This window comes from Neovison vison, chromosome 3, assembly GCF_020171115.1.
Source record: "Neovison vison isolate M4711 chromosome 3, ASM_NN_V1, whole genome shotgun sequence".
In the NCBI taxonomy this organism is placed as follows: Eukaryota; Metazoa; Chordata; class Mammalia; order Carnivora; family Mustelidae; genus Neogale; species Neogale vison.
Genome location: NC_058093.1, coordinates 144,814,381 through 144,839,109, shown reverse-complemented (window position 1 = coordinate 144,839,109; position 24,729 = coordinate 144,814,381). Strand labels below are relative to the sequence as shown.

The 24,729-nt window shown below is 37.5% G+C and overlaps 1 protein-coding gene and 1 long non-coding RNA gene across 2 annotated transcripts in view; one reads left to right on the top strand and one right to left on the bottom strand.

Annotated features, from left to right (window-relative positions):
- DCC (DCC netrin 1 receptor) overlaps positions 1 to 24,729 on the top strand; it is a 1,152,813-nt gene that overhangs the window by 1,122,881 nt on the left and 5,203 nt on the right. The window contains exon 28 of the mRNA XM_044242950.1: positions 21,074 to 21,216. Coding sequence (XP_044098885.1) covers positions 21,074 to 21,216 — 143 coding nt within the window. The remainder of the gene's footprint in view (positions 1 to 21,073; positions 21,217 to 24,729) is intronic.
- LOC122902871 overlaps positions 13,414 to 24,729 on the bottom strand; it is a 69,191-nt gene continuing 57,875 nt past the window's right edge. Inside the window, exon 6 of the long non-coding RNA XR_006383885.1 lies at positions 13,414 to 13,559. This is a non-coding gene — a long non-coding RNA (uncharacterized LOC122902871). The remainder of the gene's footprint in view (positions 13,560 to 24,729) is intronic.

Genomic DNA, 24,729 nt, shown 5'->3' with positions numbered 1-24,729 from the left:
CCCCCACTCACCTTGAGGCATATCCTGTGATCACTCTGGAATTATTAAATGCCTTTCCTTTTCATGTTTCTCCTTCATTGTCTCCCTGTGATTCCTGTTCATTTCATAATGTCTTACCTCATGATTTTCAAATAAGTTCTCCCTGCATTGCTTCTGACACATGGTAAATAGTATGCTTTTAAGAAAGGGCTGATGTTTACTTATTCTAATAGAAAAAGAAAATTAGCAGACTGACAAATGTATTAGCTGTGACATTAACTACATGCTTCTTAGCCTAAAAGATGAAATACTTAGAGCTTTCAACAAATTTTAATTCTAAGAAAATCATTACTTTAGTCAAACTGATTGATGAAGTAAAGTCATTCTCTTGTCGGCTTGAAAAAAAAAAATACCTCAAATAATTTTACTTTGGATTTCACAATAAAGGACTGAGTAATTTCTAATGAATTTATCTTTACTTACTGCAAGTAATTACTTTAGAATATGGTAATGTGAGGCATTGCTATAATTTTTAAAGATCACCCCAAATGAGAAGCTCCTTCTGCTTTGAAACCGCTTGAATTAGGATCAACGAAGAAGCTCTTTCCCTACTCATATTCCTGTGTGTGGTTTTTTTAAGGGCGGCGTCATTGATCTGTGCCTCAGTTGGACTTCCAGTAATGCATGTGGAGCTGCGTTCTCTGGGTGTGACATATAGGGCAGCGCATAGTACGCAGTAACTGTCTTCACAGAGTTGGGGAGACTTTTGCGGTATTTTTATAATAGTGTAATTAGAAAGTCAGCCAGTTGTTATAATGACTGAAATTCTGTCCACCTGAAAACAGAGATTCGTTCCTTCATTGTTTTTTCTTTTTCCTTTCTTTTTTTCCCCCTTTCCACCTGCCCACTTAAAATTTAGTTTCCTGGACTAGAGTACTTTATGGCGTTTCTTACAATTTCATCATCCCCTCGTGATAAAGTGGTTCCGTTTCATAAGGCTTCCCAGTGACTAACTGTGCAGTCTTGACGCATTTCAGGGAGGCTACAATCACCGCACTTTCCAAATCACAGATGCGGACGTCTAAGTGATTTGGCTTCGTCCCCTTTCAGGTTAAATAGAAAATGTTTGATGGAGTGTTGCACTTCTGGCATTATAGATCTGACATAAATTCTACAAAGGGCCAAGATAGGGTGGGTTTTTTTTTTTTTTTTTCCCTTCACTAGTGAAAATTCCTTTTAGCTGTGAAACGATCAGCTGCACTTTAAATGAACCTGGATTAGGAGACCATTTGTCTTTTGAGGCTGTAATTCTAAAGAGAAAGAAAATGTGACCTCTTAAATAGTGACTTTAATACTAACTAGTGACTGTTTTACAACATCGGCCCCGTGGAGTTCTTGCATCTTTGTAAAGGGGCTCACGGGCTTTATTGCCCTCCATTTACACATTGCGTTTCCTCATGTTTTCTTGTATAAAAGCAAAAACCTAGAACATTCCAATCTTTCCAATCTTCGAGGAATCAATATGTCAGTGGACATGACAAGAACAAAACTCATCTCATTGTACTACGAAATTGAGTTTGATTTTCCTTCTGCAAAATGTGGTATGTGCTTCAATTTGTCTGAGGACTGAGGACAAGGAGTGGGTGGAGGTGGCTGACAGTGGGCAGGAAAGGCATTTGATTTATATTTTATGGCTGGTTGGGAAATCATGTGTTCCTGCTATAACCTGATCTTTTTGACAGGCCTCATTTCAGTAAATATGCTATCACACAAAACTGCCAATAAATTACTATAACACATTAGTACAATTGCTGCATTCCCTGAGCCACTTGTAGGCCACCGTAGAGGGTGTTCATCAAGGAGACCGAAGGAGTGTTTTGTTTTGCTGAAATCAGTCACAGACAGAGGTCATGGGAGAGCAGACATCCTTCCACAGGTGAGACAAGATGGTCACTTTTCAGGTCAGTCAGGTCAAAGAAATCATTGGCACAGCCAAATAGGAGAGATACATTGATTTGACATTATTGGGACCAATACCATTAATCACGTCTGATGGGGAAAACGACACTATCTCCTGTTACATTTCATCTCATATGTAAGATCATCTCTGTTTTCATTTATTTGTTTCTGTAGGCAGTTCCTTGAAGTTCTCCTGTCCTCATTCTTAACAGAATTTTTTTGATAGGTGAAATCTAATTTCATTTGGTCTAGACACCCTTAATTATCCCTTAGGAAAAATAAGTCAAAATTACCTCATATATCACCAATGTTTGTGACTCTGGAGCCTACTTGGTATTTTAATAAAATATTATTTTCTCTAGTATGAGGTTCCAGTATTTAAAGAGGAAAGAGCTCTTCTAATCGCCTCAAAGGGAGGGAAATGATTGCTAGAGGAAACATTAGAAGTAAGTCATGTGACTGGCGTGTCATTTATAAACGACAAAACCAAAGTCTAAAAGACTAAGCAGCTTCCCCAAGGTCAACAATTGAACTAATGGCCAAGTATAAGAATTCAGAGAAATAGAATATTGAAGAGAAACAAAGGATTTTATTTAACTTCTTTGTCATGTGAATAGCTATTCGTAGTTCAACTTCCCCACCCCCACCTCAGGGCCTCTCGGATATTCCTAGTTATGAAATATCCATTAGAAAGACTTGTTGCATAGAAGGTAGTTTGAGTTCTTTAGCTTAGCATTTCAGTAAATGTTGTATTCCTTCAGGTAGGCTAGATGGAAGAAAGAAGTTCTAGCAAAAGTCGTGACTACCCAGGGACTCGGGACTAGCTCCCATCTGCTTAAACTCACTTGTCCAGCCTGCCCACGTCCCTCTTCAGGACAGTAAGGAGACAGGGAGCTGACATTTGTTGCTTCCAGTACCACACACCACAGGTAGCCGAGGCTTTGGAGTCCAGCAACAAAAATAAAGAAGAATAGAAGGAAGCAAAAAAGTGAAGATAAAAATCAAGGCATATGAGAATATTATTCAGGTTGTGAGTTAGAAAATGTCAGGGTCAGCGAGCATGAAAAATAAACAACTGGTGTTTCTTTAGAATTGCAAAAATCTGTTGGGAGGAGGGAGGACAGTTGAGTCAAAATCTAAGTCCTTTCAACCAAACTTTTGCTCAATTAAAAAGAATAAGAGAAAATATTGCACCAGAAACAGTTATATCAATATATAAAATTGAGGTTACTTGTCAACTTAATGCAGTTAAACTCTGGGGTTAAAGTATTGAGTTACCACCTACATAATCATAAGAGAAAATGAGAAATATCTATTTTGGAAACTTCATTACCAAGTAGACTACATACATTTGAAACATATGATTTAAGAATGTCCTTCGATTTTACTGGGGAGTGGGTGGCCCGGTGAGTGCCAGAGAATGACAAGGAAAAGGAAAAGGTTGAGCAATAAGTTGTTTTCAAAGCAGCAAACATTCCTTTCACATTTCCTAAGAATGTCATAGATCACATGGTTAACTCTGCTATGTAAATTTTGTTTCTTATGAAACATCTTGAGGATCAAAGTGTCTTTTTCTAAAATAAGTTTACGTAAAATTAATAAGGTTAAGGCTTTAGATTTTGCCGCCTTTTATAGTTTATAAAGGACCTTTCCAAATGACTTTATGCCTAGCAGAGAAGTAACTATAATCACCATTACTGACACAGAGGGAGATGCTCACAGAGGTTGAATAACTTGTAACTTCTCTAGGATCATGTGTCATTGTCCTCAGAACCTTTATGTAAGCCACAGTGAGCACTCCATAAATATCTGTGGAGCTGATCAGAATAGAATAATGAAGGTAAAAGCCAGAAATTGAATTCAGGTCTTCAATTTCAAGTCAAATGATGATTACAGGTGAAGCAAAGCAACTTGAGAGTTGGCAAGAGGATTAGAAAAGCTGAAAAATTTACGAAGTCACAACCATCGGAGCCTAAGTTATTATGCTCTGAACTATGTATAACATCTTATTCCAAGGCTGAATTAAATTACACTGAGTGGGAAAAACAAAACAAAACAAAAACAAAACAAACAAAAAAACCGATAATGAAGCCACCACCCCTGGAAAATCTATTCACTAATTTAACATCCATACTACAATGGAGAATGACATCCACCTTCTTCATAGGAAGACAGAGTGTGGCTCAGTGGAAATAGAGTCCTGAGTCTTTCCATTATGCCAATTTTGGAATGAATTTTGCTCCCCCGAGTCCTACTTATTCTCATCTGTGAAATTTGATAGTCTTTCATCTCTAAAGAGAATGAAACATATGAAATTCTAGCAGTCTTATTTACTGCAGAAACGAGGGTGGATATTCTATCTATATTTTTTCTTTGCTTTGTCAAAAAGTATGAGTAAGAGAAGGGGATTCACTCAAGTAGATTCTGAACTCATAGTGTACACTGTCAGTACTGACAGAAGTTGACAGAATTCCTTAAGTTCACCAATTAGCATCTGGTTTCTGTTCCTTGGGGAGCAAGGGGAAATTTTGAAACAAATAAAATGTTCACATAAAACTCTGGGTTAATGGAGTATTGAAAATGTGTTGTGAAAAATCTAGCACACTGAAAACAAAAAAATCCCTGTAATATTAAAATAAAGTAAGAAAACCATTGCTGAAACCATTTAGAGCTCTCCTCCTTCGGAATGTTTATAATGTTTATCTCACTGGCTGGGACTTAATGGAGGATTCAAGTGCCCTGTTAAACGTCCTGTGTATTTCATAGCTGGGGTTGATGTTCTTATTACTAGCATCTTTTTATTTACCAGAAAGAAAGTCAAGACTCTCAGGAAAGAATGCCTTATCTTTTGTGGTAAAGGGATTTTAGCAAGCTGCGTTACTTCCTTTCCTTCTTCCTCCTTCTTTTCCTCCTTCTCCCCCCCACCCCTTTCCTTCTTCTGCTCCTTCTTTTCCTCCTTCTTCTGCTCCTTCTTCTTCTTCTCTTTTCCTCCTTCTTTTGCTTCTCCTCCCCCTCCTTCTTTTTCTTTTTTCTCTCCTTCTTCTTCTTTTAGTGAAAAATAAGAAGTCAGCCCTATTGACTTCAAACCAAGAGACATATTATGACCTAATTGCAGATAGAGGCTTATAGGAATTAAGAATAATGATATTCGCAATGATACCCTTTTCATATCTACTCCCAAGTACCCTTCTTAAACGTACATCTTCCCATTTCCCTTCCTTTCACCCAGTTGTTGGATCTGAGGTCACCTGAGCCACCGAAAGAGCACATTTCCAATTATAATAATGCGTTAACCTAGTCTACCTTTCAAGGTTGAGATAGCTAATTTAAAACTTGTGTTTCAGTCGGTGTTGCATGTAAAATTATAGTTATTGGTTTGTTCTCTTTTCAGCTACTCTTTGGAGTGGTGCCTCAGTTAGTTCTTTGAAATAGGTGGCTTTGTGCACAGGATCTGAGCTGATGCCTACCCCAGGGCAGGACTAAAGGCAGCACAGTGGGGCCATGTGATGAGAAGTATATCCCAATCCCCCGTTCTCTTTTCTGGCAGGAGCCACATAGGACTGAAAGAGCATTTACAGGGAAAAATAAATAAATAAATTTTATATATATATATATATATATATATATATATATATATATATGAAAACTCTAGGACCCAGCTTCCTTGCTCATTGGCTGGGTTAGTGTCAAATAAGTCACTTAACCTCTTTATGCTTTCATGTCTCACCATAAATGGTGGAAATAAAATCTAGTGTGGAAAGGGTTTGTTCATGTAAAATGAATTATACTAGTTAAAAATGTGAGCCCTGCATCCAGGAGCTTACGATTTGATATAAGCGGGAGACCACACTGAGGTATAAATTGGTCCTGGTGAAGTCCTTATATTCAGAATCTGTAGGATTAGGTGAAAGGGGGGTTAAAATAAATTCTAAGGGTTTAGTGGCTGGTGAAACAAGATCTAACTCCAGAATGTTATATTTCACTACCTGTGTGCCCACCAGAAAGAGGGCAACCCTGTGCCCTTGCACAAAGAGTGGTGAACAGACGAGAGCAGAGGGTCTGTCTGCTCAGAGCTGTCCCGATATCGTTTCCTGAGGATAGAGAGAAGTGTGGCCTCTTCCAGTTGAACAGGTCTTGCTCTCAAATTATAAATATATCCAACAAGCAGGAAGCTCCCACCAGACCCTTTAAATGACCAAACGGCATTAAATTACATTCCCTCTCTAATCTCTTAATCTGTTTTTACCAATTGGTATGAGAGCCCATTCTTCAAACCCAGTAAGGATTTATGTCCGAACGGTGTATAGATTTGGTGGTCACGTGCCTTTCTTTTTTAGAAACAGTGCATTTCCTAAATTGCTTCTCAGGACGAACCAGTTTAACATGAGTAAAGCCCATGGAATTTGCCAGAACCCAGCTCTAATATCTGACTTAGCTCTTCCCTGCAGTAACTCTCTGCAAATAGAATAACAGGGCAAGGAAGAATGCACAGTAGGAAGCAAGAATTGAGCTGTTGAAAGTGTGAAAAAGAAGTTATCAAATATATGTAAAACATTACTGATATCTTTGTCTTCTCATATATATATATATATATATATATATATATATATATATATATTTTTTAAGATGTTATTTATTTGCCAGAGAGAGAGAAAAAGTACACACAAGCAGGCAGAGGCAGTGAGAGAAGCAGGCTCCCCATCTAGCAAGGAGCCCTATGCAGGACTTGATCCCAGGACCCTGGGATCATGACCCGAGCAGAGGCAACGGCCCAACCAACTGAGCCACCCAGGCATCCCTCATATATTTTATTTTATTAAGAATATTATATATAGTATGATTCATTTCCAAATGTGATTTGACAAGAAAGTTTTTCCTTTTAAACTCTTCATGAACATGACTCACTAAAGCCACACTCCTTACTACATGCCGGGGAATAACCTACAGATCTTATTAAAACGCAGATTCTGACTCAGTGGCTCTGAAAGAGTGCCTGAGATTCTGCATTTCTAAGAGGATTCCAGAAGATGCTGACACTGCCACTCTGTAGATCACACTTCGAGGAGTGAGGTTCTAGAACATACCACGCGTCCTTCACCTGCAGTTCATGGACGAACTCGAGGGTTTTGTAACTCACTTGAAATTACATTCACCTGTGTGTGTGTGCATGTGTTTGTGAGGGAGCACATGCACATTTTTCCCTGAGAGTGCATTTACAGCTTTTGTTAGAGTCCCAAACTGTTCATTATCTATAACAAGTTAAGGACCACTTAACCGGCCACTTTGTCATAATCCTGCATTTAGGCTCAGTGGTGCAATGTAAACAACAGAGTATTTTCTGCTTTGCTTCATTTTGCTTTGTTTTTTAGACCAATCCAAAGGCCTTTAGTAAAAAGTAACTTTCTGGAAATCTGAGGCCAAGAGCTGAACACGTTGCCCCTGCTCAAATGAAATTCTGCAAAATTAAGTCATTCATTTTCTTGTGCAAACACCTGGGGCCTTAGTGTATATTTGTCAATGCCTGGTGAAGGAATTGAATTAATATTTTATTGTCTTAAAAGGGATCCCACTTCGGAAACGGTCTCTTTTTTGTTGTTTTTTAAGTGAGACTAATAGATAAGATTCATAACCACCTGTGATAAGTTTTCCCCAGAAAGGGAGGTTCTGTGGGAACCCAAGATGGGTTGTCATTTAAGGAGGTCATCAGAACCTGTTCGTGGCATCTCGTGCTCTGGTGTGCAATGGAAAGTGCTTCATCACAGCCTGGATGATTACACACATGTTTCCTCAAACAGTGACTCACGGTACAATGACAATTTTAGATTCATCTGGTGTCATACCAGGGTGACGAGCATAGGAAATCAATAAAAAATATTTAAACAGTATTTTTGGTGGTGAACATGTAAGTGAACCGATACGCAGGGGTAATATAAATCACAGAGAATGGGAGGTAATAAAAGAAATGTTTATTTGAGTAGTGAAAAAGTTAGGTTGTATTATATAATATCCTGAAAAATATCATCATAAATCATTTATTGGACAATAAATCATTCTAAGGAGTAAATATATGTTTGAGGAGGCTTGGCAATAGTAAAGAGCAGGTGGAAGAGAGGGGAGTTTTTACAGAAAAAAACCTCCTTCTCCAATAAATGTTTGAACAAGTCTTCCTCCCTCCCTCTGTGCCCCCTCTTTTTTCTCTCTCTCTCCCCACAGATGTCTTTCTTTTTCTTTCTTTTGCATTACAAGGTTGTTTGGTTACCTCCCTCCCTCATATCACGCTTCTTAACTTAAGTGGTAACAGGACCTATACAAGGACCTACCAGTACCCGAGTATTTGAATTTAAGAAATGACAGATCCGAGAGAGGAACAGTGATAGGGCATTGAAAAGTACCATGACAAAAATGCTTAAAGACTTTTTCCCTCAATTTCTTGATGTTTTTAATGTTTGAGAATTTTCTGCACATATTTACCTTTCTCCTGGTACTCCTGGGTTAGACAGATGGTACAGGATCCAGTTTCTGAAACCTGTGCCAGTCGGGGACCATCTGTTGCTCAGGCTCCGTCGCCCTCTCCTCCTTCAGCTCCAGTGCGTTCACTGTCTTCCAGGTGCCACACAGTCAGTCCCTTCTTAGTTAGTTCCTGCATATATTCTTAAATTTTATCTCTTTATTCTACACACAGTATAATTCTAATGAAATACTGCACATATGGCTTATCTTCCTAAGCCAACATTTAATATGATAATAGACACCAATTTTCAATAGTCTTTCATATCACAATAAAACCTAGTATGTGCTGGATCCCAGTAGATACTCCAGGAAAAAATGAACTGATAATAATAAGCATGGTGATTTGCTTGCAAACTTTGTTATCGACAGTTGCCATTAGCAAACACTTAACATGTGAATTCGCTATCTTATACTAATGTTCATAGAAACACAGAGAAGAAAGTATTGACTCATGAGGAATCTTGGGATCAGAGAAGATAAAATAATTAATTCGTTGTTACATTATATCGAAATGTCAGGGCCAAGAATTGAACCTAGGACTCTCTGAAACCAAAGCCTACTTTTCTGAACAACTATATAATAATAATACATATACATAAAGGGACAATGATTATGCAATTAGTAATGTCACAGATACTAAACACTCCACATATATTTTAGTATCTCCCTTAACATGTAAATATATATCTATAGAGAGATTATTTTTCCAGAGGTATTCTGACACTAATCCATGACAGAAAACTCCAGATACATTCACAAGAGGAAAAGGAAAAAAAAAATAGACTTTGTTTATTTCTGTTTTCTCCATGTATTATTTACATTTGCATTAGCCTTTATTTTGTCTTTTCTTTTTCATTTTCCTTTCCAAATATGTATTGATTACATATTTTTCATACTTGAATTGGCCCAACACATCCAACCAAAGAAAGTTTCATTTCTCTTTGGAAGACTAAAATAAATATCTATATAAATGTCAAAAACCCAGAGATACCATGGGCTTATTTATTAGCCCAATACAAAATATCCAATAGCCTATTTTTCACACCTAGCTTCCAATCGTCTTACAGATATGAAATATTCAGAAACTTCATGCTGCAAGAACACGTCAAATATTGAAAAGTTATGGAACATTGCATAACAACAGATTTTCCTTATAAATAATTTCCCATATATGGACTTGAAGAGATCTTTCTGACCCAGCATGACAAGGATGAGTCAGAATTTTTCATTGACATTTTGTTCCACTGCAAATAAAGAATAAAATCTCAATCAACAATATCTTTGGGGGAATAGACTATTCTCAGGAAATTGCATTTCTGGTTAGCTCAGGGTAAAATACAAATCATTTTATAATAAAATGTTTATCAGTTGGCAATCCTCTGATAGCTATAAATAAGGACTATGAAGAATGCCATTCTACACATGTTTTGTCTATAAATCCCACACCATCTCTGCAGAGTAGACCATGTCATTTTATATGCAATGGACCCAGAGTATAGGAGAATCGAATAGCATCTCCAAGATCACCGTTACTAAAGTGCGGGGACAGCCTGTATGGCTAGTTCTGCATGATGGCAATGTTCATTCCTTGATTGCTGGAGAATCACAAAAGCATACCAGGAAGGACCAGAGTGAAGAAAATGCCAGGGATGAGAAAGTACAACATGTTTTCAGAGTCTACAGGTAACATTCTTTTGTTAGAGAGAATGATTCCTAGAGTAATCACGAGATAATAAGCTAGGAAAAGGTAGGTTAGTGACTTAGGAGAATCAAATCGCAAACTGAGATGAAGATGGAAAGAGTGTAATGTAGCTTGATGCAAGTGAGAACTGATGGAGGAGAAAGCGGCAGGACTTGTCTTCCAAAACAAGAAACAGGCACTTCAGTGAATGATTGGCTATGAAGAATGAGGGGGAAACTGAGGTGCAGGGTGACGCAGCTGTTTGAGCCCTGTGTCCTGAGGCACACAGTTATAAGCAAACAGAAGGAGGGGAGTGAGCTGAGAAGGTACTCTGTGAGAGGAAAGCAAGCGCCAGAGAGAGTGGAGTTTGTTGAGCCTGAAGGGGCAGGGGACCGCTCAATGGAGCAAGAGACAGTGGGTGTGGGGAAGTGGGAGGAATTCAAGAGGGAATCACAACTGAAGAGTAGATTAGAGAATCATTTTCAGAGAGGTGAGAGCTTTAGCACGGGGTAGATAGATGACAACTCCCAGAGAAAGAATTTGAAGGAAAAGAAAGAAATTTGAAAAATGAAATAGGAGGTAAGTCTACATTTTATGAGGGAGTAAATAAAGAGGTACTAGAGGTAGAACAATAGTAAAATTTTTCAGAAGCCAAGAAGGGAGAGCATTTCAAGGAAAAGGCAGTTTTAAACAAAATAAGTCCTTGATTCAAAGTTGCCATTGTTTTTTTTCTTCCAGTATTTTACTATAAAAATATTAAATGCTCAGAAAAATTATACAGTCAACTTCCCTGTACCCACCACCTAGATTCTGTATTTTTGCCTCATGTTTATCCAACCATCCACCTTAATTTTTGATGCATTTCAAAGGAATTACAGACATCAGTTCACTTTATCCCTAAATACCTCAGCAAGTATATAAAGATGCCATTGCCTTTGGAGCATTCCATTGATTTAGCTGTATAATTTTAAGAGAAAAAATAAAAACTATAATAATATTGCTGTGACTCCTAGAACTGAGAAAACATAATGCTAACAAGTCCTATAGAGAAATTTATAAGGCAGATACCCATTAGGTTGAAAAATTATGATGGTATTTATGACCTTTATGTCTGACATTTATATAGATTGGTGAGGTCAAAACCAGGTGTCTGAGAGAGACATGGTGAATAAATAAATAGGTAATGTGCAAGTGTAGACAACCCCTAAAAGTATGGCAGCAAAATACAGAGAAGAAGTTGGCTTCTTAATGGAGAAAATGAAAATGCTTACCTAAGTTACTTTCCTCAATGGCATACATATTCTTTGGGATGGAAGTGGTGAAGGTGTTTAACTTACAGTTGAAAATATTTTTAAATGTATGATCATTGACATATATGATCACCTCTTTGAATAAGTAAATTACTGTGAGTTTTTGAAAAGTTCTTGTGCCATGAATACCATTCATGTTGTGCTTTGGTCAGTCCGAGAAGTAGATTTGTAAAAGTTAGAAGAGATTGGGTTAGTATGATAGGGTACTAACCCCAGAATGTAATCTGAAAGGTGTGTTTCTGGCCATTGTGTCTTAATATCAGAGTGTGTGTGTATTGTGTGTGTGTGTCTGTGTGTCTGTGTGTCTGTGTGTCTGTGTGTGTGTAAAGGACAGAGGGAAAGAGATAGAGACAGAGAGAGACAAAGATTTGATGGCTTCTATTAAAAAACAAAATCAGATTTTAAAAATCAAGTATATTGGATATTAAGAAATCTGGGTTTGAATAATCAAGATTATACTAGAAAAACAGAATCCTCTTTGGCTTATTGTCTTTATAAAAGGAAATATTTCCAATATTGACAAAATAATTGATTTTTGGAAAGTAAGAATCATTATATTTATACACCACGTGAAATATACATGAATGCCAACTTTGTGTACTAGTGTGGATGAATTTGGGAATGATCATATTCTACACAGAATACATAATTACAGAATTCATGTGAGCTAATATCTGGATTTCTGTATTGTTTATGCATTTTACTGAGGTTTTCATGAAACGATAGGAAACTTTATGCTGTGTCACCTGTCTTTATGAATTCAGGATGTAGTTTCTCTAAAGTTTGATCACTAGAATATCAGCAAAACTGGGATAATACAAGAGGGGTTTTTAAGCCTAGTTTTGGTGAAAAACAGAATTGACAGTTTTCCTCCTATAGGCACAATACATCTGAATAGATGAATTGATGGAAATAAAGAACTCAAACCTGTTGTTTCTTGTTGCAAATAGACTAGAAAAAGAAAAAAAAACAATTTGGGAGGAGGACACAATTGTCCTTTTCATAACAAATTTTCTGAAAATGATCTGGAATATCCATGAAATTAACTGAGAGGCCTCTTGACTTTGACATTATATGCAGAACTTAGGAAGTCACGGTGGACCCGTGAACTTGGGCTGTGTGGGAGCCTGCCTGTAAACAACACAGGTGTTTAGTTTTGATTTTATAGTTTTTGTTTTGTTAATACGTGGTCCAGTAACCTCAGAAAAGCAGTCAAAAAAGAGAGGAACCTAAAAGTGTTCTGGTGAATTAATTTCTCAAAATCATAGCTGGTTTTCCTGAAAGCTTTCTTATCCAGAGGTATCGAAATCAGTAGGCAGCTCAAAGGAGCAGGATTATGAGAGCAGAGTCTCTGTGGCCTCCTCTGTCTGTTGTTGTCTTGTTTCCAGGAACAAATCCTACAAATATGATGTCAGCTCTACTCTGTATGAATTAGGCACTGACGTAGGTTCTAAAGACAAAAAGACACATTAGACAATCTTAAGGACAAAAAGACACATTAGACAATGTTTTTCTCCTTGAGGGTTTTTTGTCCATCCTTTTCTTAGTCACCATTTCCCAACATAAACGTTATAGAATGACTATTTATCAAACTTAACTCCCTTTAAAGCATTCTGGAAGGCACTCCTTTATCCATTATAAATGCAAAATAAACACCTCCCCTTTATATAGGATTCTTAGGGATTCAAAGCCATCTGGGACAATATTGACCTCATGTCTCCAACCCAGTTGGTCACCTCATCAACACAACCTCAGTGTTTCCCTTATTTTTGAAGAGAGTTGGGAAGGTTGTGAAAAGAACATAAAGCTTCTATCCCCAGAAGTGACATTGAGGTATGTTCCTCACCTTTAAAATAGAATACACGTAGAAGACTGAATGTTTTAAGATTGAGGCCAAAGCTTACATACTTGAAATTCAGTCACCCATGAGGAATGCCTGAGGCTGTTGTATCTAGATAAATACCCACCCTTTTTGTTCCATATGTTGTTTATGTGAAAAGGTAGACAATGTTGCACATTTCCCACGTACATGTTTCTTATTTTTCCAGAGCTTCAAAGCTTCTTGTGTGTGAGAAGTATGTACAACTATATACTTCTATTTTCCACCAGACATCCCGAGCCTGTAAAGAATTGTTATTTAATAGTAAATACATTTGACAGTGATATTATGGTTCATGCTGAAACTAGACGGAGAGAGGCCATTTCATTTGTCAGAATGGGTCAGGGACCAAGGAGAGATGTGAACCCAAGCCTCTGCAAAACTATCCATTTTATCCATATTCTTAAGGGTGATGAAGTGGAAAATGAGTTAGGAAATAGGAAAAAGTAGGCAAGGATGGGGAAATTAATATTGAAATCAAAATCATGCTACCCGCTGGCCGCTGATTGGACCCGCGGGGCTCCGTTCACCCCGTTCCCACTGCAGCCTGTTCCCGCATTTCTCACCAAGAATCATTTTACTTGGGAGAACCCTCTGCAGAGAGATGCTAGCAGGAGTTTGCACCTGGCAGTCATACATTATGTACCTAATGAGCAAATGAAATGTTTAATAACTGTACTGTGAAAATAAAGCTTAAAACAGTCAATTCCTGCTGAGGATGCTTATCTACACCTGATGCACGCGGCTGGGCCATCTCAGATCTTCAGCTTCATTTGTATTTTTATCCCCTCAGTGGGTCCTGCTGAGGAGAGTAACATTAAAGCCAAAGCAATGCTCACTTAATTAGTTGTATACCTGTGTAGACCCATTTATTTAGCATATCGACATCATGTGTTCTACCTAAGGGTCGCCTGAAACACTTCTTCAACATGCACCCTGGGTAGGGGAAAATCTATAGTGGTTTCAGATGGAACATTTGTAAATTTAAGTTTTTCAATTAATCATGGATAATGTAAACTTGCTGTAATTTAAACTGCCTATTTTTAGTTGAGCTGTCTGTTGTTAGTTTGAAATAAAAAAGCAGAACGACCATAATTGTTATGCTTTTTATTAATAACTTTAAGAGAAAATGATAGAACATTTTTTTTTTTGGAAAGTACCAGTTTAACTCATAAGTTACTGTAATTGGATTTTAAGGATTTATTGGCTGGAGATTTCTTTCGATTCTTTTTTTTTTTTTTTTTTTTAACCATGGATTAACTAGTGCTTCCTGAAGCTTAAGGAGAGCAAAGAAATCCACATGTAAAGTTCAGTATGGGTAGAGTAGCTGTATTCTCCTTCCTTGTAGAATGTTATAGTTAATAGCTTAAAGATTAAATTTTTTGACCTTTATAGCTATAAGGAAATCGAGACCCAAAGAAAGTAGGCTGCTAAGCCAAAGTTACAAGACTTTATGACTTGTTCTTTGAAGTCCCAGGTTAGGACTCTTCCTCAGTATGTAAGTATTTATTTAAACACACATTCTGTGCCTAGAATTTATTGTGTAGAATATATATATATATATATATATATATATATATACACATTATATATATATATATATATTTTTTTTTTAACTATCATGGAAAAAAAAGTAATACAGGAAATCACAAACCTTTTGTCATGAAGACCTGCTTGGTCTTCAGGACTGGGGACCCATCCACTCAAGGGCCTGTCTGCGAAAGACAATGTTGCAGAGCCACGGTGCCAACCCTCTCACTGCTCACTTGCTGCCCCCCTCAGCCTTGTTCACATCCTTTCCAAAAGTGTCACAGTGCTCTTGTTCACACCTGAAAGTTGTTCTTCATATTCCGAAGTGATCACAGAGGATCATGACTGCCAGGTTAAGATTATATTAAATTAGTGGCTGAAAGCCATGAAAAGAATTATTTTTTTTTTTTAAAGATTTTATTTATTTATTTGAGAGAGAGAGACAGTGAGAAAGAGCATGAGCGAGGAGAAGGTCAGAGAGCGAAGCAGACTCCCCGTGGAGCTGGGAGCCTGATGTGGGACTCGATCCCGGGACTCCAGGATCACGCCCTGAGCCGGAGGCAGTCGTCCAACCAACTGAGCCACCCAGGCGTAACTTCTGTCTTTCATTTGCTTTTGCTTTGATATATTGCTCTGATAAAACTCGGAGAAGTTTCATTGAAATTTTTTGTGTGTTTAGACCAATCATTAACATAAGCTCAGTTCTCCCAAAGGAAAGAAGTAAATATGAAGACTTCTCTGGTGGTTACTCCCTAGATCTACAAAGAATAGGAAAAAACTCTCAAAAGCTTTATCATTGCTCAACATTGAAGAACAGAAGTTTAATTCCCTGGTGTAAATGCTCTTTGTAATTCTTACTGTTCCCATTAGTTCTCTGGGAAGGTAGGATGGTGGTTCTCTTTCAGTGAGTCAAAACATCACTGAGCCCAACAAAGGCTATCATGCCTTAAGGCGGCCATGATGAGGAATGAGTACACAGAGACTGGGGGCGACCAGGGCCACAAGAACAAAGCTGGCTTTTAAACTGGTTTCTGAGGACAGTGTGAAAAAGACCAAATTGGGGGCGCCTGGGTGGCTCAGAGGGTTAAAGCCTCTGCCTTCGGCTCAGGTCATGATCCTATGGTCCTGGGATCGAGTGCAGTGTCGGGCTCTCTGTTCAGCGGGAAGCCTGCTTCCCTCTCTTTCTGCCGCCCCTCTGCCCACTTGTGATCTGTCTCTGTCAAATAAATAAAATCTTAAAAAAAAAAAAAGGCCAAATTGCAGCAGAGGAAATGTGGCAATGACAACCTCGACCCTCTTACTGAAATCTAGGAAGGTTCAATATGAAGGAATGGCCTCAAATTAAATGGTGCCCCAACAATCACAATTCATCAGTAGGTGAGAGGCAGCAAGAGGGTTCCCAGTGTCGTCTTCAGATTGCACTGAGCTCCCAGCTGCCACTCTCTAATACGATGCTAAGTGATTACCCTGCTTTCTCACTTGGCCATAGCTCATGCCATGAGACTGGTGATTTTATATAAAGATGTTTGCTTGATTTCATGGTGTAGAAAATGGATTCAGAATTTTTTAAAAGATTTTATTTATTTATTTGACGGAGAGACAGAGAAAGAGAGAGCACAAGTAGGCAGAGTGGCAGGCAGAGGGAGAGGGAGAAGCAGACTCCCGGCTGAGCAGGGAGCCCGATGCAGGGTTCGATCCCAGAACCCTGGGATCATGACCTGAGCCAAAGGCAGCCGCCTAACTGACTGAGCCACCCACGTGCCCCGGATTCAGAATTTAACCAAAGGGGCAAGACACTGGTAGGGTCTCCAGCATAAGGTGAAGGATTAGAGGCACGATTTCTGGTCCTGTGGAAGGATGGGGATGCAGACTAGAAAATCCAGACGGGAGCCACTAACACATAGTGAACTACAAGTACATAAGTAAGGAGAGAAGCTCACCATGGGGAGCTTTTAAGGACCCAGTGTTCACCAGTGTCCAGGCTTGAAACATTGGTGGTTCAGAGTAGAAAATGCTGAAATCTACCCAAATGCAAACGTAGCATAAGAACAGAGTTAATGCCCACCCAAAACCATGTGCATCAGCTTTTGAATAGAGCATGTTTTCATAGAAGTCTTTGTTTTACAACATCTGTTCCCCTTTACTAAAGGGAAGTTTTGAAACCAAAGTTATCTTTTTGGCTACTGGTAATTCTCCTAAGAAATGTGCCTCATAGTCTTTTCTTAATTCCCCATCCAGGAAAAGGAGAAAAAAATATTTAAGACCATAAAGTACCTCAGGAAAACTCTGCTAATGAACTCTAAAAACTTTTCAAATTCTTCCCCTAAACTGGAATTTTATTGAAATTAATTGACCTTCATCCTTTGATCTCCAGGGACCTTGGTGTTCTGTTCAGCAAAATAAAGAGAAGGTCACTAGATGAACTCCAAGAGCCCTTAAGGGAATAGCATTCTGAATTTCTTTGAATCTGTGAATATTACTTGAGAAAAGGCAGTCACTTGAGGTTTAAACACACTGTGTGGTCTTTGAAGCCAAGACAATGTCTTTAGTTCTTTTTGTAAAATGCAGTGTCTTGTATATTGTTCAACATTCAGTAGGCTCCGAATGTGTAAGTGTTGCCTGGATGCTAGGGAAAATCAATTATAATGATCTTCTTTCTAATAGGTCTGAGTTATGGTACTCTCTAGGCATACTTGCATCGTACTGTGATACTTAAAGTATTTTAGATACAGTACAATACACTGTGTGGCTCTGCCCAAGTGTTTAGGATCCAGGACAGAAAATACAGCATTAAAATATACTTTTAGAGAGAAAACTGTAATTTTTCCACATGCAAAGCTACAAACGAGATAGTCAAATAAATAGGGAATTTTACAGAACACTCTAAAACAGTCTTTATTTTTGTATGTTTCCTGACACCAGGAGAAGTCAATGACATAGTCAGAGCTTATTATTTCCTACATAATTATGTAGGAATTATTTCCTACCTATTATTTCCTACATAATAAGCTCTGCCTTTGTCATTGACTTCTCCTAGTGTCATTCTCTTTGTAGATAACTATGTTAAGGTGAATTGATTTACAATATGTGTTAGATATACACTGCATGTGTTTAAGAGTTAAATTGTCAATTTTTCAGACAAAATTTAGTTTATTAAAAATTTTAAAGCTGGGGGAGTCTGGCACAGTCCATTGAGCATCTGACTCTTGGTTTTGGCTCAGGTCATGATCTCGGGATCATGAGATGGAGCCCCAGGAAGGGTTCTGAGCTCAGTGCAGAGTCTGCTTGAGATTCCTTCTCCTTCCTCTACCCCTCCCTCTCATGCTCACTCTCTCTTTATAAAATAAATACATAAATCTTTAAAATATATATGTATAAAATAAACATTTTAAAGCTAAAACTTTTTAAAATAAAATAGATTTCATAATCAAGAACACCTAAGCCAAAATTGGAGCAAAAGTAAATACATAAAAGCTATGTATAGAAATCGGTGTTAGTTTTTAAAATGCACCGACTCAAATATAGGAAAGGAGAAGGTAGCTCATGGAATGTTCTAAGAGAAGCAGCTTTCCATGGCAATAAAGTTTAACTCCGGTTTAAGCAGAACATGGTGAACATTCTAGAAGGGAAAATAAGCATAATTCAAGAAATGGAATTCAAAGTAGGGGTTCAATAGATTCTCAGGGTTCACCAGTCCTCTATGAAAATTCCTCTTTAAACTTTGTGCTTTCACTTCAGTGACTATCTACAATATTAATGTGAATTACACATATTGGAGCATCTGGAGAGCCATTTTATATCATCACTTTGCCAGGAGTTTTAGTTCCTGCCTCTGTATTTGAGTTTAGAACCAAGTTGACTCCAGGAACATTGCATTTCTAGTCAGAAGCTACAGAGAAAATGATGGAGGTAGACTTGATATACAAACAGTTTGTTAATATCCAATGAAGACCAGCTGGCATTACATTCTCTGAAAGAAACAAGGTTTTCCTCTTAATTCAACCAGAGGAACTTGGTAGTCTTAAACTGAGCACATAAGACAAACCCAAAATGACTTTTGCCATAGCAGTCTGTACCCATTTATATGGGTGTTTTGTTTTAGCCAAACCAGCTCACCCATCATATTAAACTAAGGATGTTAATCCCAATTGTGCTATTTTTATAGGACTTTGCTATTTAATTTTAAATGTGATTTGGTCTTATAGCACAGTATAAGAATTACAAGTTTATAAAAGCTAGGCCACATGTTATGCTTGTATATATTTAAATAACATTGTAATAAAAGTTTAAATCAATGCTGGAATTTATTAGAATGTTGTTCTCCCCTTTATGTTAAAACCCTATGCGACCATGAGAAAATACAAAACAATATAATAAATAGTTTCTATCCTAAAGTCACATATAGTCTTTGAACTAGATTTCATGTTCTTTTACATTGCTTCTTCAAAAAGCTAACTTAAATTGAATAAGCTGGATCAACATATTAATGGTAAATCCTTAATTTGCTCAGTGGCATTAGATAGATCTTGATACAAACCTGCCTACCCTTTCCTAAATGTGTGAGGCTGAGTAAGTTACTTCATTTCTTCTCTCCACTTTAAGATCCTCATATGTGAACTGAAAATTAGCATAATGTTTTGTCAATTAAATATTATTAGTAGCTTGCCCTCTTTGAACAAGTTATAGGGACCAGCCCCTTTAATTACATAATCTTATTTAAATCTCACAAATTATCATTTCCATTTTACAGAAGAAGAAACAGGCCAAGGGAAGTTAGGTCAGTTGACCAAGGGATTAAATGGCTAGTTCATAGTTGAGAGTTCCAGGATCTGAATGTAGACTAGATTGATAAATCCCAAATTCTTCCCCACTATGTTTTTTGGCCTAAAATGACTTAAAGTACTTACCATAGGTCTGGAGCTTATAGGCACTCAGTAAATATTTCCTCTCTTAAAGAAAATGATTCACATTTCTCCTATTTCTATATTTCTTTTCATCTGAGCTACCAAGAACTTAAGATCACCCTCTAGTGATAAATCACTCCAACTGCAAACTTTGGAATTTTAAAAGTGAAAGAATATAAGTATGAAGGAATTCGTGTTAGGCCAAATAAATATGAAAGTATGAGAAAAGGTGCTATGTTATGATTTATCATTATTTTGCCTAGCATGTACTCAATTGTTGACCTCTTAGACTGTTCCCATTATTTTTTCCAATAAACAAATGCCCACAATTTTTTTATTGTAAAATAACCTCTGAGTTCCGTTAATTAGAATTAAATTTACAAAACTATGATCAAAACAAAACATTTTCCCCAAAATATGTAGTAATAGACACTGGGATCATTAGAACTCAAGTGTTATTTTTGATGGTACAAAAGAACTCAGGCAAACTTCTTTCCATGATTTAATTCAAATACACTCTGTGCTGAGGTTTTGGTTACAAAGCTAAGAATGACTAAGTCCGTTAAGTATGTGAGGTATACTAGCTGATTCAATAAGCCTTCATAAAACCTTTATTTTATGCTATAAGGACAAATTATATTACTGCTATAAGCTAAGCAGGATTTATAAGCAAATTTCAGACCCAAAAAGAAAAGGTATCCATTGTTTCTAACAGACAGAAATATCATCTAGTAGAAAGTCAGCAATTCCTACAAATTATTTTATTGAGAGAAGCTATACTGATCACAACAGAATAATATCTCCCCCCCCCAAAAGAGAATTAGGAGTGAGATCCTATAAGTTTAGCCAGTAGGACTTTATTTTACTATAACATCTAATAGTCGTTTATAGATCAAGAGTGACCATCTCTTTTAATGGGACAAATATTCCTGTTAAACAATTTAGGCTTTATTTGGGCAAGCTAGCACAGGGATTTTTGGCCCAAAGCTGAGACTGGCACCAAATGAGTTCCACTGACACTTTGTAGGGCGTGATGAACAGTCCGGAGCTCCCAGGCAATCTTTCACATTGTGATTTGGAATCCACTTGAAATTACATATGACTGGTGGAGCGTCGTCTGGAGAGGTCTAATCAGAATTTGTCTTCCATTCAGTAGAAATAAAATGAGCCCATTCATTGTGTCATAATTCATCTCTATACTCCAGAATGAACAATAACCCAAAATCAATGCCAACCCACTGGAGTTGGCTTCCACGCTTGAGAGATTGTTCCCCAGAATGTTTTATACATCACTTTCCTCACTCTGTGTTTTCTATTTCAGGGCCTACTCTTCCCAAGACTCATGTTAAGACAGCCTCTCTTGGGTTGGCTGGAAAGGCAAGATCTCCTTTGCTTCCTGTATCTGTGCCCACAGCCCCTGAAGTATCCGAGGAGAGCCACAAAGCAACAGAGGACCCAGCCAATGTAAGGCCATCCTTGAAATTTATGCTGCATCAGGTGAAACAGTGATGGCTGCTATACTTAAAAAGCAATCTTAAAACTCAAGCAGACTACTAAAGAATGTGTGACTTTATATACCTACACATCTGTATATGTCTATAGATGTATATATGTATTCCCTGCAATGAGTTGAAATACCTCGGCATTTGGCTACATATAGGATGATTCTTTTAAACAAAACAAAAAAATAATAATAACAAAAAGCTATACTCTGAAGACTTTTCTAAAGTTATCAGATGTGTCACTTCTAAAATCATACAGTAGCCTAGACATAGAGAATCGAAAAGAAGAAAATACAAAGTGAAGAAATGAAGGTAGGAGTTTAAGAGGAAAAAAGAGAAGAAACAGACATATTTAGAAAATAAGAGAAAATTTAGTTATTGGAGAGAAAACATTTGCTAACTAGAGGAAAAAATTAAAATGTGATCAAATTAGAAAACTCAGAAAGATAGTCAATGGAGACAAAAAAAAAATCTAAATTTTGAGAGAGCAAAACAGTTCTCCCAAAAATGGATTATAAAAGAGATTTGAAGAGATATTGCCTAAAGGCAAAGATTTAGAAAACCTTACAGTGTTTCTGAATATAATTCAAGAGAAAGTATTTAAAAGGAGAAAAAAGAGCTATCATATCATATACATTGAAAAATCACAGTGGAAGGGGAGATAAAAAGATGAGAAAAACAAGTTAGAATCATCTCATTTGAATTAACAATAAATTTTTTCTTGACTTTATTGTTTTCGGTTCTGCAAGGACAAGGTATTTTAAGGACATGGAAACCAAGGAATCTGGATATATGTATGTGTGTGAATGTTTGGCAGAAGTATATTATATGATTAATATATGTTTTGTATACTTTAAAAAGATTCAAGTTTATAGGAACCTACTGCACTACTTTGTCAGGATTTGGCTATAGTTAGTACAATATTCGTTTAGTTTTAGGGTTGTTGGCCATATCTCGTCATCTATGTAATGTATCTCATCTCAAAAGGAATTACGTCAGGTAGCCCATATTTGTATATAAGGTTGGTCCTAAAGAGTGACAACCAAAGCTATATAATATTAAAAGCAATAAGATTGTATGTTAAAGGATACACAGAAATAGGGCAAATAAACTAGATCGGCATTGCCCTATAGGAATATAATGTGAACTATATGTGTAATTTTAAATTTCCTAGAAGCCACATTAAAAGATGTAAAAATAAATGATATTGTAATACTATCTTCCATCTAACCCAGTATTTCCAAAATACTATCTTTTTTTTTCCTGCAATTTATTTATTTTCAGAAAAACAGTATTCATTATTTTTTCACCACACCCAGTGCTCCATGCAAGCTGTGCCCTCTATAATACCCACCACCTGGTACCCTAACCTCCCACCCCCCCGCCACTTCAAACCCCTCAGATTGTTTTTCAGAGTCCATAGTCTCTCATGGTTCACCTCCCCTTCCAATTTACCCAAAAGCACATACCCTCCCCAATGTCCATAACCCCCCTTCTCCCAACCCCCCTCCCCCCAGCAACCCACAGTTTGTTTCGTGAGATTAAGAGTCACTTATGGTTTGTCTCCCTCCCTATCCCATCTTGTTTCATGGATTCTTTTCCTACCCACTTAAGCCCCATGTTGCATCACCACTTCCTCATATCAGGGAGATCATATGATAGTTGTCTTTCTCCGCTTGACTTATTTCGCTAAGCATGATACGCTCTAGTTCCATCCATGTTGTCGCAAATGGCAAGATTTCATTTCTTTTGATGGCTGCATAGTATTCCATTGTATATATATACCACATCTTCTTGATCCATTCATCTGTTGATGGACATCTAGGTTCTTTCCATAGTTTGGCTATTGTGGACATTGCTGCTATAAACATTCGGGTGCACGTGCCCCTTTGGATCACTACGTTTGTATCTTTAGGGTAAATTCCCAGTAGTGCAATTGCTGGGTCATAGGGCAGTTCTATTTTCAACATTTTGAGGAACCTCCAAAATACTATCTTTTTAACATGCAATAAATTAAAAAAAAATTGTCAAAAAGATATTTTACATTTTCATACTAAGTGTTCAGAATCTGGTGTGTATTTTATACATATAAAAAATATTTCAATTCAGACTAATCACATTTCAGAAATCCAGTAGCTGCATGATGCTAGTAGTTGCTGTGTTGGACAATGATAGCTAGATAATTTAAGAAAAACAACCCAAACCACAGTTAGGAAACAAGTTACCAATGGATCACATCCCTTCAACCTCTCCCTTCATATGTAGACCAGTCTTTGAGCCAAACTGGCTACTTTTCCTTCCCCATTAAGCACTGGAGATTATGTGGTATATGACCACTCATTGGTATGCAGAAATTTCTATAAAAAGGAAGCATTTTCTGCCTATTTAATATCATGCATTCTGAGCTGTTTCCTTAGTGGCTAGAGAAAGTTGGTGCTCACCACTCAAATACTCTCCAGTGGTGTGCTCTGCTGATCAATGGTCTTTATTTGGCAGGATTAGATACACATTCTGCCCAGGTAGTGAGTAATGCTTTCTCTCCTACACAGAGCTACGACTCAGGTCTCATTGTTTCAATAACTTAATCAAATTAGTGACCAAGAATAATCAAGTAGGACAGGTTTGTATTAGTCAAAATAAAGAGTATGTTGAGAAAAGAAAAGAAAAACTAATATTTATTGAGCAGGTAACGCCCACCAACACTGACTGATTAAATCCTCCCAGTATTAACCTGAATACTTGCCTCCTTGAATCCTACACAATGAGGCAAACTTGTTACTCCCTTTTGACACCTAAAGAGACAGACTGAAAAAGAGCAAGTATATGAAAGAGCTGGGATCTAATCAATACCACAGCCTTATTTTCCCCACTGGCTAGCCATCAGAATTACTTGGGAAGTTTAAAAAGAGAAAGGTTCTATGGGGTGCCTGGGTGGCTCAGTGAGTTAAAGCCACTGCCTTCGGCTAAGGTCATGATCCCAGGGTCCTGGGATCGAGCCCCGCATCCGGCTCTCTGCTCAGTGGGAAGCCTGCTTCCTCCTCTCTCTCTCTCTCTCTCTGCCTGCCTCTCTGCCTACTTGTGATCTCTGTCTTAAAGAGAGAGAGAGAGAGAGAGAGAGAGATTCTAACCATCTTATATTAACTGCATCAGAATTCCTGAGGACAACAATGGGGATATCTGTTCCGTGATAACTAATGATCTTATATTACTAATAACCTGATTCTCATGGCTGCCAGTAAGAGTTCTAGAGAGTATGTTCACTAACACTTCCAAGATTTCCTCACTTCAACCTCTTTGTTGTATCCACCAATCAAATGTGCTACAAGACTGCCTTTACAATTATGCATATAGGCAGCTCTGGTTTGGGGTGAGAATTTTGTTTCTACGTACAAACTGAAGTCATACTCCTCGGGCCTTTCATTGGTCAAGGCAAACAAAGCCCATCATACTTCCACACACAAAAATCTACCTACAT